Source organism: Protopterus annectens, chromosome 9.part0, assembly GCF_019279795.1.
Source record: "Protopterus annectens isolate FY-2018-M chromosome 9.part0, PAN1.0, whole genome shotgun sequence".
NCBI classification, from domain to species: domain Eukaryota; kingdom Metazoa; phylum Chordata; order Ceratodontiformes; family Protopteridae; genus Protopterus; species Protopterus annectens.
In genome coordinates, this window is record NC_056743.1 from 1130143251 (window position 1) to 1130156629 (window position 13379).

Genomic DNA, 13379 nt, shown 5'->3' on the forward strand with positions numbered 1-13379 from the left:
CCTAAAATAGGCTCTAAGGTGGGGGAGATAAACTTTAGCCATATCTGAAAGCCAAGGAGGGAGAGGTGAAACCATCCTTGGCAAAGAAATGTGGTCTGTATACCAGTTCATCCCATGCTGACAGATATTGGATCTGCCTGGAGATACGCCAGAAATTAAGTTGATTATTAAAAGCAATCATTTCATGTTCATACTGTGGCATCATCCTAAGTGAAGGTAGAATGCTGCTCAGTGTAAGCCCGGTACCTATCTGTGACACATAGAGAGATCCATAATGTCCCTTTTCATGTAGTCCAGTGAGGTACATCTCAGATCATTTATACCCACATGGAATGGACTATGATGGAATGATATTGGTACCTGGGGTACATTGACTTGAGTGTGTGCTTGATATTGTTGATCCTGGCACCACATAGGCAAATAACTGTTATCTTCTCTTTATCCAGACTGGTGAGAGGTGTACGTGTGCCATTCAATAGAATCCACTATGACAAGAGTAGTAGGTAAAGTGTCTGCTTGCCTTATGAGCTTAATTCTTTTGAGGGCCCTTAGGTGTGGGCTTATGTGTGGTGCTTGGTATTGCTTTAAGTATATGCTTTAGTGATTGCTGAGGAAATAAATGCAGTACCATTTGATGGCTAAGGAGGTCTTTGAGGTCTGGGAAGGTTTCATTAAAGTACCTCAGAACAAGAAGATGTCAGTGTCAGATGAGTGGTATGTGTGAGGGCTATATTATGTATGTTATTGACAGCCTTATTTGTATGCTAGGTCTTTGCCTCCAAGGAAGTTGTGTATTTACATCTCTCTCATACTGTGTTAGTTTCTTTAAAGATTAACTGAGTACATGATACAATTGCTACATGGTCTTAGAATGCCATGTCTACCAAGCTGGCTACAGAGACATTTGGAAATTGCATATCTATGTTGGACAGTTATGTATTAAGGTGGTCTATTATGTATTAAGAATTGGGTTTTAACAGGGGTCTCTTAGGGTGGTTTCCTGGGTTAAGGCCAAGATATTAGGTAGTGTTAGGATATGGTGTTGATACTATTTGATGTGCAAACTAGCTGCTCTGAGCTTAATTCTGTGCAATGATACACTGAGTAACACCTTTTAGGCCTAATTCTAGATTTATAAGTAAATTTTACTGTTTAAGCATCTGCTACTGTACAGGGCACTGCTCATCACCGCTGCATGGTGAGCAGTTCCACACAAATGTACCTAATGTATAGCAGACAGAATAAAGCCAAAAACTAATGCCTGTACCCTCTGGCCAATAAACAACTGCACATTGAGCTCCCTGGAGTGGTTACCAATTCAGAGAGACCAGCTAAACATGTTCTGCCAGAAAATGGATGACTGTGGAATTTCTTATAAAAGCACAGCAAAAGTAGCTCTTCAGTACGGACATTAAAGTATTGTGTACCTATATTATCAGATGAGACATGTTCAACAGGGCACACAACCTGGTCCTTCAAAACGATAGAAGGTTGGCATGCATTTGCTCTGCATTCTCATACTCTGGAGTGTGGATCTTTATTATCTATGGATACAGATGCCAAAGCTGTTTGTAAATGTGTGCACCATTATATGAATCTTCAAAGTGAAGTCATAAAAAATGCTGCCCAAACTATCTCTACAATAGTTACTTCACCAAACATTACTACTTGCCTTGCTTCTTGTATGTTAGCATATCGATGCTGTCAGCATTTCAAAGATCACCATTTTCTTTCTGATTTCAGTGGTAGGTATTATGTACATTACCACCTCATTACTTGAGGATGATTGCGCAGGTCAAATTAAAAAAATTTGTCTTCATACATAACTTAGCATTTCATGTAAAACACACACAAACACAGACACACACAGACACACACACACACACACACACACACACACACACACACACACACTATCTCCAAATTGACATTCTTCTACTCTAAAAAAAACGGAGTGGTAGCACGTCTTGTAAAATGTCCACAGACTGAACATCTTTTAGCAGCACCCTCCTTGTAAGGCTCAAATCATGCACTCCTACTTAATGATCCTTCAGAAAATGGTGCCACATGAGGCTGCACATCATGGCGTTGCATTTGAGTACATGTTCAGTTCTGAGCTCTGAATATGCTATAACAGGGAGACTTGCATTTGTAAAATACTACAAAACTCATCCCTGAGAAAATTATATATAACTGGATTTATTTTATTTATTGTTTGTTAATCTGATTAGTTCACTGGTGCAAGACCATTTTCAGCCACCTTCTCGGCCACCAAATATCAACAGTATACAATGCATAGCATAACAAGAAAACTGTTAACAATGCAGCTTAGCAATATGAGAAAATCGCATGCAACGAACAGAAAGAGTGTGCAGTATATATATTAAAGAATGAAAACTTACAGAACAGATGCAGGAAATAAGTACCACGCTATGTAGAAATGCAGTAATGACTAAAGTGTGGAAACTATGCAGCCCAGAATCACAGTTAGTAGAGATTAATTGTAGAAGAGAGGGCATGAGGTAGTAGAAATGGAGAATGAGTGTAGAATTATAGAAGATAAGCATTATGTACATCATTACACAGTTATATACAGGAATAAATGTCTACTAGGTGATTTGTATGATAAGAAAATGGTACTATATCATATGAGTAAAAGATGGCTTTAGTAACATCATTGAGGTACTTATATGAACTCCCTAACATATAGGTTCATAGGTGATTACTAGGCTAATGACCCTGGAGCCAACACAAGCCTAGCCCAAAAACATACCCAGCCATCCTATTGCTGGACATTAGTTCCCTGTACCCCTATCGAGAAAAACTGTTGAAATGATCCCCCGGGGTGAATTTCCTGTTACCCATCCAATCATCAAGATTTTTCTTGAAGAAGGCCAGTGAGGTGCTCTGCTTGACATGAATGGGGAGTTTATTCCAGAGTATTGGTAGTCTCTTGGTTAGGAACCTGTCCCTCCAGCAGGTTCTGTTTATTGTGGTGATGGGGTTGAGGTCCTTGGACCATGTGATGTGGATGGATTGAGTCTTTTTCAGATGAAGCATGTCTAGTAACACTGGGTCTGACATGGCTTTGTATGCCAGATAGAGAAGGCAATATGAGATGGAGTATAGCTGTAATTTTTGGAGTCTGTCTGTATAGGGCATGTGTTTGAGTCCTATGATCCTCTTTGTGAGGAATTTATGTGGCCTCTCCAGTTGTTGCAGGTGTCTAGTGAGGTGCATGCCAAATAGGCATTGTACTCTATAATGGGTCTAATGAGGGATGAGTAGAGAGGGATTATGACCTCTTTCTTCTTGGATGAGAAACCCTTTGTAATGAGGTGTGCCACATAGAAAGACTTCCTAACTACAGTGGCCACACGGTTATCGAAGGATAGGTTGCTATCCACTTGTGTCCCTAGATCTCTCATCATACCTTGGGAGTTGAAAGTGCTACCATCAATGTGGTAGTTCATGGGCACTGAGTTTTTCCCGAAGGGGATGATGATGCACTTTTTGGCATTGAGCTTAAGACCATGGTTCTGGCACCAGTTGTCGGTGTCTGTGAGGCCTTTTTGTAGGATGTCGATGTCAGCTTGAGAGTTAATAATGGCTCCCAGTTTGCAGTCATCTGTAAACTTGGTCAACCAGAGTCCTTTGGTGCTGGCCTGAACTTCAGAGAAGTATATACCAAACAGGATAGGGCCCAGGACCGATCCTTGTGGGATGCCAAATGTGACTGCCCGGTAGTCGGCTTTGGAGTCCGCTACTTTCAACCTATGTTTTTTGTCCATGATGATGTAGAGGTTGATGCCTAGGTTGGTGAGTCTGTCAATGATCCCTGAGTGGGGGATTGTGTTGAAGGCCTTGGCCAGACTGAGGTAGGCTGTATGGACTGCCTTGCCTTCATCGACCGCTCTGGTGACAGATTCAATGAAGTCTATCAGGTTGAGCAGACATGATCTGCTCTTCACAAACCCAAACTGTGAGGGATCCAGGGTTTGAAGATTCCCAATATCCCTATTTATGAGGTCCATAATGATGTACTCCATGGCCTTACAGATCAGGCTTATCAGGCTGATGGGGCAGTAGTTTCCTGGGTCAGTAGTTTCTCCCCCTTTCTGGAGAGGAATGACTGTAGTGGTGTGCCATTTGGTGGGAACAAACCCTGTAGTGAGGCTGTGGTTGAACAGGGCACTCAGGTGAGGTGCCAGTTCCCATTGTAATTCATGTAGCATGCAGCCAGGTATATTATCAGGTCCCATGGAAGCTGTATTTTTGGGTTTGGATAGTGTGGCTTTTACCTGAACAGCTGTGATATTAGGGAGTTTGCATTCCTTGGGTATTGGGTTGGGCAATTTTAGGGGTGAGGGGGGTAAAGTTTGCACTAACTCTTTCTGCCTCTTTCTGTTGGCAATATCTGTTGGTACAGTATAAGTGGTGCCATTGTGCATTAGCTCAGAGCACCCTTGTGTATTGTTATGCAGGCTCTTGACATAACTAAAGAATGCCTTGTGATGATCTTTAGCATCTGTTGCAATTTTGTTTTCCTAACTAGCTTCAGAGGCTTTGATGAAGGATGTCAGTTTTTTGCTGAGATTGACAAGGGAATTTTTCCAGTCTTGGGACTTTGCCCTTTTCTGCAACAGTTTTTGTCTTCTGTTGTAGAGTTTGTTAATAGCAGGGGACCACCAGATTGGCTTCCTTTTTTATAGGACATGATCTTGGTTCTGTTAGGTATGCCTGATCCATGCACTTGTGTAAATGCTCATACAGCGCCTTGGTGTATGATTCAGTGGCCATACATCTTTTTTCTGTTTGCATGGGTGACGTGAAATTTGACACTTCTGTCTTTAGAAGCACAAAATTGGCTTTGGAGAAGTTTTTCTCTGTGGTTTCCTTCATGGGTGTGCGGGTTGGATTTGGATAGCGACTGTAATTAACCTATCGTCAGATTTGACCAAGGAGGAGTTGATCGCTGGTGTAGAGCAGCAGTTATCCATGTTTGTGATGACTAGATCGAGAATGTTTCTGCCTCTGGTGGGGGTGAGAATGAGTTGGTCCAGGTTATTGGAGTTAATGAATTAAAGAAATTGTTGGCCAAATGAGTTGGAGCAGGAGTAATTTTTCCCAGCTAATGGAATAGTAGTTAAAGTCTCCCAGTATAATGGTATTGGGTTGAACCTTAATGCTTTCCAGAGTGTTCAGGAATGTGGAGTGGGAGTCTTGGGACATTGTGGGGGATCTATAGTAGGCTACAACCTGGATTGCCAATTTATCCAGTGTTAGATGTACCTGTATTATCTCTGATGCATTATGTTGGGCAACCAGTCTGGAGGTGTGTGTATCCTTTATGAAGATGGATACACCACCTCCTTTGGAGTTTTGGTCCACACCTCCTTTTGGGCTTCCGTCCAGGTTTGGAGTTCAAAAGGTTTGATATGCTTTGTAGCCTGGTAACGCTGGGGTACTCTCTTGAGCCTTGGACCAGGTCTTTGTTATTGTACAGATGTCGATGTTCTCCAGTTTTAGGAGTGACTCGAGCAAGTGCATTTTGAGATTTAGGCTTCTAACATTGAGTAGCATTACCCTTGGGTTGTGTTTGTTTGCAGTTGTTATGGTGGTAATTTTGCCTTTAGGGAATTGCCTAAAAAAGGCACTATGGGGTGGCAAGAGCCTTTGCCAGTATCCGGAATCCTAGGGTTGACAGATGCAGGCTATCTCTGGCAAAGCATCGAGGTCTGTCGATCATGTCATCCCAGGTAGACAGATACTGGATCCCCTTTGAATGACACCAGAAACTTAGCCAATTGTTGAAGTCAGTCATTTTCTGTTTGTACTGTGTTATCATTCTAGGCAACAGTAGTATGCTACTCAGGGCTAGGGTCATACCTGCCTGGGCTACAAGATCCAAGAGCTCCTCCAAGTCTCTTTTCATGTAGTCCAGGGAGGTATGTCTGAGGTCGTTCAACCAACGTGGACAATGACAGAGTCATACTTGTACTTGTTGTGGAGGAACCCAAGTGCATGTGTTATGTGGTGGATCCTGGCACCCGACAGGCAGCTGACCATAACTTTCTCCTTATTTAACCTAGTGAATGGAATGTCATTGTGCCTTATTATAGAGTTGCCAGTGATTAGTGTATTGGGTAGACTGTTATGCCATAGGGGCTTAAGTTAAGTGGCACACTGTTTATGTGGGCTATGTGTCATGGGGGTTGTGTTTGGGTGAGATGGTTGCTTGCATTTTTAAATTGGAGGTCTTTGCTGTTTGGGCAGATTTTTATTGAGAACCTTCACGAAAGTGGGGGTGTGTTTTGTGTTACTATGTGAGAGTGTGGTGGTGTGTGATCCGGTGAGCTATGTGTTCTATGAGGTATGGAATGTGTGTTGAACTTCTCCTCTTGGCTGGCTAGTCCAGTCTTGGTTTGAGAAAGTGTGGCTTCCAGTTTGGTTATGTACGTGGATCTCTCACAAGTGGATGTGTTAGTAGGTAGGAGGAGAGGGTTATCTGTGTACATGAGGTAGTTGCTACATTGCCTCAGGATGCCCAGTTTCACCAGGTTAATAGGAGAAAGTGTAGAGAATTGACCTTTAAACATGCCTGGATAGGTGCTTATTATTTAAGTACTGTAGCTGTTATGCAAGTACTGTAGTAATGTAGCTCTTATGCAAATAATGTAGCTGTTATGCTCCTTTATAAGTACTAAAGCTGTTTTTGTTAGTGTTATTAGCAGTTTGTGCGACTACAATGATAGTTGCAAGAAATTCTGAGCAAGTGCTGGGTTTAGAGGTCTGATTTGAGTGCTCAGAGATGAAAGCTAGCAAGATCTAAGGGAAAATTTAGAGAGCAGACTTTAAGGTACCGGTAATAGTTTACCCTAGCTTAGTGGCGCAACATGCAAACCCATGCAAACACGGGTTTTTAAGTCAGAAAGTTGAAAGGGATAGAAGCAGCTCAAATTGGCCAATAAAAAACAATTCTTGAGCTGGAAACTACTCCACTTAGTGATAGATATGGTGCTCAAGAACTTATCACTCCCACTGGTAAGCAGAAAGACTTCCTTCTATCTCTGCAAGGTCTGGACAACTCACAACACTAAATACAGTCCTGAAATCAGTAAATCTGAGATCCGGACTATTCTAGTTTGAGAAAAGGTGGGAAACAAGCAAATAGATAGGATTTTTTTTTTTTTTTTTTTTTTGTTTTTAGTTACAAAAACAGAAATGGAGTATAAAAATACACCTATAAGACTCCAAAAGGCCAGTGCACTTCAGTGTGAAGCCTGTATCAGTAAATGCAGTTGAAAAAAATGATTTTAAAAGTGCAGTATACAAAATAAGCAGAGAACAGTTAAATTTTATAACAAAGCTTGTAAAACAGCTGTAAAGAAGTGTGACAAGGCAAAATCAAGCTCAGAAAGCAAAAACAGGTACTTATAATCAGGAAAAGTCTCTCTCTCCTCTTTCTTCTGCTGTAGTACTCTGCAGAATGCCCAAACAGGATCTGCTGAAGTAAAACAAGCCAAACCTGTGCAAACACATGTTTTTAAATCAGAAAGTTGAAAGGGATAGAAGCAGCCCAAAACGACCAATAAAAAACAATTCCTGAGATGTAAACCACTCCTCTTAAAACAGAAATGCAGTATTAAAATACACTTATAAGACTCTAAAAGGCTAGCGCACTTGATTGTGAAGCCTGTATCAGTAAATACAGTTGAAAAAATGATTTTAACAGTGCAATACACAAAATAAGCAGAGAAACGTTAAATTAAATAATAAAGCTTGTAAAAGGGCTTATTTTGTCTATTTTTGAGTTATTTGTATGGAAAATATAGGGGCTAGAATCTGTCATGGGAATATATGGTGAGGCTTGTTAAGATCCTCATAGATCAATAACTTATTAAGTACCTATGAAGCTACGAACACACGCACACACACACACACACACACACACACACATAGTATATATACATATATATATTTATAGATATATATATATATATATATATATATATAGAGAGAGAGAGAGAGAGAGATATCTGTGTGTGTGTTTGTTTGTGTGTATGTGTGTGCATGTGTTCGTAGCTTCATAGGTACCTAATAAGTTATTGATCTATTTGGTCGACTATGCAGCTACTCGACAGGTGTGTAAGATCAACAATCCCTGAGTAGGGGAATATTCCCTTTTAATGCAGATTGTGCAATCCTGAAATTAGTATATATAATTAGTGAGGGTTGTGGGGTATGTAGGGGGGCTTGCCCCACTGCAAAAACTGATGTGTTAAAGTTGCATGCATTAAGGTTGTTTCTTGGAGCATGTGTACTACGAAGCTGACTTTTCCATTTTCAACATAAAGGCAGTGGTTTATCTAAAGGATGTCAACATTCATGTTAGTAGACCAACTGAAGGTTAAATATATAACTTAGCTCTTTAACCACAAGACTAATATAAGGTTAACCAAATAATTTATTAAAATAACCAGGTTAATGCTTTCATCCTACAAAGATTAAACAGGACTTTATAAGATGAAATGGAACCTGATTCATTAACACAGAACAAATTAGTCCAGACTATGCCCTCAGGCATCCAGGATTCTATTTACAACTTCAGCACTGTAGGAGCCTGGGTGGAAGAGTGAGAAAGGCTTGAAGGGGCATAACCATCTTTCCTTTCCCAAGGAGGGGTGGGAGTGGGAATAGTGGGAGTAGGTCAAATTTCTCTGGAAGAAACTGGAAAAACTGCCTTCTGTGCATTTTTTTGATGGGTGGGGTTGCTTGTATATGTCCCTTCCAGAATGGAGGGATGGCCCACTGCTGACAATCCTTTATAAGCACATTATTAATTAGGTAGTACATACTATTAAAATGCATAAATTGCTCTTAATAGTTGCCTCAATAATGGCGCCTCCTGGATGACCCTTACCCCAGTGATAGTGAGCAAATGGGCAGACTGGCCAGGAGAAGACTGATGATCATCAGTTAGTGGGGGCACAGTGTGATTAAAAAAAATCAAATGCCTAACATAAATAAGTTAATAACATTACATGCTGGAATTTCATCCAGTAAAATCAATATGAAATCTAATGAATAGCTCAGCAGTGTCATTAAATAAATAAATCATTTTAAAAATGTTCATGTAAAAGATATAAAAATATTTAATGAAAAAAAATTTTTTTTCAAAAAGACAAGCATTTGCATATTAACACACAATCACATAATTTATTTCAACCTCCTGGCATTAGGTTCAGGTTTGATGCCACAATTTCATCAACATGAGGAGGTTTATTAGTAGCTAATTTCTGTTTGCTAAAATAATTCCTTTCTCTTTTATACCAGTTCTGAATTTTGTCCCCTGTGCATTGTAACTTTCTTTAAAAGGAAAAATAAAAACTTCTACAATGGTTACAAGTACAGCTACAAGAGTACCTACATAAACCATCATATACCTCCTTTCCCCAGACAGAATAAAAATAATCTATACTTCCCATGACATCCGGACATTATCCCACTGAACTGCCACCAAATAATGTGACATCCCCCACTATCCTTGCTCAGTAATTAAGGAGCTTCAATCCTCACTACTGACTCCAATTTGAGACTGTCACCTAAACAGCAGTAATATTTTACAGTTTTCCTCTCAGAGCACAACAGGACATGGTCTGTAACCTGGGACTGGACTGTATACTTTTGTCCACCCCCAATGTAACTCCTTATTACACACTCTAGAGCAATGTGTCCCAGTTTAAGACCTCTGAAACACTCACACTTAAATAGCGTAAATCTCACACATCCAAACACTTTTGGGAAAGCCTGACACAGATTTCCAGCTGTGTCCCTTCCCCAAAATAATGAGGTAATGCACTGCCACCAATCAGCGTGTCTTCAAGCCCTTTTAAATGGTCTATATCAGCACATCGAACGTTAGATTAGCTGAATACGAAAAGGCCGACACAGAATTCTCGAACTGCAACTTGTTCGAATGCGTAAATGTTCGAAAGTAAATACACCGAAAAGTCACAGTTGGCCAACTTACATTTTTGACATGAAACACAACATGATCGTGCAAGTCCATGAAACAAAACAAAACAAGAAATTTATAGATAAATAACATAACCATACAAGGTATAATGTTAGCAATTGTGCCAGTAGAATAGTGAAATATTATATTACAATGCAGATGACTGCAAACTGGGAGCCATTATTGAATCCCCAAATGATGTGGATACTCTACAAAAGGGCCTTACAGAAACAGATGCTTGGTGCCAGAGCCATGGGCTCAAGCTCAATGCCAAGAAATGTATTGTTATCCCCTTTGGGAAAAAACATGTAACCATGAATTACCATATAGGTGGCAGTACACTAAACACAGAAAGTGTGATAAGAGACTTAGGGACACAGGTGGACAGTGGTCTCACCTTCGATAACCACATCGCCACAACAGTCAGGAAATCCTTCTGTGTGGCACACCTCATCACAAAGGGCTTTTCATCCAGAAAAAAGGAGGTCATTGTCCCACTGTACTCATCCCTCATTAGACCCATTATAGAATACAATGCCCCATTTGGTATGTACCTCTCAAGACATCTGCAACAACTGGAAAGGCCTCAGAAATACCTCACTAAAAGAATCACAGGCCTAAAGCAGATGCCCTATGCTGACCACCTTAAAAACTCCAGCTATACTCTGTCGCATATCGCCTACTCAGAGGCGATCTCTGCTTAACATACAAGGCCATGTCAAACCCAGAGCTGTTGGACATGCTACACTTAAAGAAATCCCAATCCCTCAGAGCTACACGCTCCAGGGATCTAAACCTTGTCATCACAATAAACAAAACATATTGGAGGGATAGGTTCCTGACCCAGAGACTCCCCAGACTCTGGAATAGATTGCCCATACATGTCAAGCAGAGTGCCTCTTTGGACCTCTTCAAGAGGAACCTTGACGATTGGATGGGAGAAAGGAAATTCACCCCAGGGATCACGTCAGTCGCCCTGCTAGACAGGGGTCCAGGAAAGTAAATAATGTGGGAAGAAATATTCAGGGAATTGTTATGGCTAGGCTTGTATAGGCCCTAGGGCTGATAGCCTAGTACTAACCTATGAACCTATGGATATGTTCTGTGTACTTGCTGCAATGGCAATAAATACATTGAGTAACACGTAGTTTGTGTACGTTCTACGTGTCAATTTGACAATGGCTGGCACTCCTCCAGTAGCACCAGGTACACTAGGAAAAGTTTATCCAAGTGTTACATCACAGAAAAACAAAGCTATGTTACATGTGATCGGGTATATCTATAGTCTAGAAAAGACAATCAAAGATAGGAAGTATTGGTGTTGCAAGCTGAAACAGTCAAGTAAGTGCAAAGGTAGAGCTATTACTATAACGCAGGTAGAAGGTGAACTGCTATTAAAGTCCGTATGTCATACACATCCACCAGATGCAACAGAAGTGGAAAGGAATGTAGCTTGTCATGACCTAAAAGAGACAGCTCAGGTAACTAGAACAACCCTAGCATTAGTGGTGGATGATATAATCGTTAGTACATCAGTAGAGAGCACTGTAAGTTTGTTATCTAGGCAGTCAATTTTTCAACGAGTGAATCGTGTGCAGCGTAGGAAAATGCTCACCTTTAAAATCATGTCAACCCCTTTAATGGATGTAAATGTCACAGACTGTGAGTTAAGAAAAGAGTGTTTTATACAGAAATGGAAGGTGGACTTGAATAGCAATATTCATGTACTTGTATTTAGTATGAAGGAAAATCTGCAGGATCTGTGTTCATGTAAACTGTGGTTAATGGATGGTGTGTTCCTGATAAAGGGTTGGCTATGCCAACAACTTTATAGTGTCCATGGATTAATGTCATATGGTGAGAATGCCAAGTGTTTGCCCCTTGTATATTGCCTGATGTCTAAAAAGTCATACAAGGCATATAATTATTTATGGGTGTGTGTGTTTGAACTACTGTCATCACTTGACAAAGAACCTACAGTGGAGTATATACTGTGTGACTTTGAAATGGCAACCATTAAAAGTGTCAGGCATAGTTTCCATAACGTAACTCCTAAGGGGTGTCTTTTCCATTTTTCACAAGCCATAGGGCATAAGGTACAGGCTTTCAGTTTGTCCACATTGTATGGTAAGAGTGTACAATTCCAACTATCTGTCAAGAAGTTGGTAGCACTGTCATTTCTTCATGAGGATGAAGTTATCAGTACATTTTGTACTGTGACAGAGACCCTTCCGGTGGAAGGGAAGGAATTGTTATTATACTTTGAAGAAGTGTACATTCTAGGATGTATCTGCAGACAGCAGACTAGGTCTACACATTTAACTAGATTTCCACCAGCCTTCCCTATTTCATTCTGGAATATATCCTGTCTGAATGAGTTATTACCTCCATGTACCCAGAACAATGTGGAGGGCTGGCATTGCCCCTTTGCAATGTCTGTTAGGTAGGAGGATTTCAGATATACCATCTGTATTAAATGTGCTGGTGTGTGAACAGAACAGGATCAATGAAGTGCGACTAAAATTACAGTCTGGCTGTCCACCGTCCCCTAAAAAAAAATCAGGAGTGTTGATAAGCAACGCCGTATGCAGGCAGTGTTGAGTAATAGGAATGACTATTCTGCAATTGAGTTCCTTAGGATGATAGCTCTACTACCTAAGGTTTGAAGTGAGGTGATATTTTGGCTGTGCTGTTTGGAATACATTATTTTGTATTTTGGTTACGTGAATGCCGTTCTACATATCTGGGTTATGTTTTAAATGTTTATTTGACACTCTGCTGACATGGATCTCTTATAATTTACTTTTTTCCGTTATTGTGCTTTAGGAAGCGGGAGGTGGAGTTGGCCAACTATGGCAATTCGATATTATTTTGGCGTTTTCCTTGTTCAGACATGTTGTAATTCGAGATTTCTGTGTCGGCCTTTTCGTATTTGGCTAATTTGATGTTCGATATGCTGATATAGACCACTTTTAAAAGAGTGTCCAATTATTAACATTAAGTATTAAAAAAAATTGCCTAAGCAGGTAGGCTTTCAGAGTGGCCCAGGGAATTATCAAAGCAAGTATAAGCACTCTCAAATCACTAAGGAAAACATTGATTGATCAGCCACAATATAAGTTAATAAAACTATTTAATAATGAGCAAAGTGATTAAAAATATAAACCAGTAATTTCCAATAAACAAACAGAACTCAATCTCCAGGAAAATGAAATCAGTACTGTAGGATAGAAATCCAACATTCAGAAAAACTCTAACTGATCTAATGATTAGTTATTATTTTCTATCTGACTAAAGAACACTGTTCTGATTTAAACTAAATTACTACAGCAGAGCAAAGGCAGGCTTACAGTTCTTGGTG

The 13379-nt window shown here is 40.2% G+C and overlaps 1 protein-coding gene across 1 annotated transcript in view; it reads left to right on the top strand.

Annotated features, from left to right (window-relative positions):
* The first annotated feature begins 11196 nt into the window (after positions 1–11196).
* Positions 11197–13379, top strand: part of SOAT2 (sterol O-acyltransferase 2) — a 380502-nt gene continuing 378319 nt past the window's right edge. Inside the window, exon 1 of the mRNA XM_044082202.1 lies at positions 11197–11565. Coding sequence (XP_043938137.1) covers positions 11197–11565 — 369 coding nt within the window. The remainder of the gene's footprint in view (positions 11566–13379) is intronic.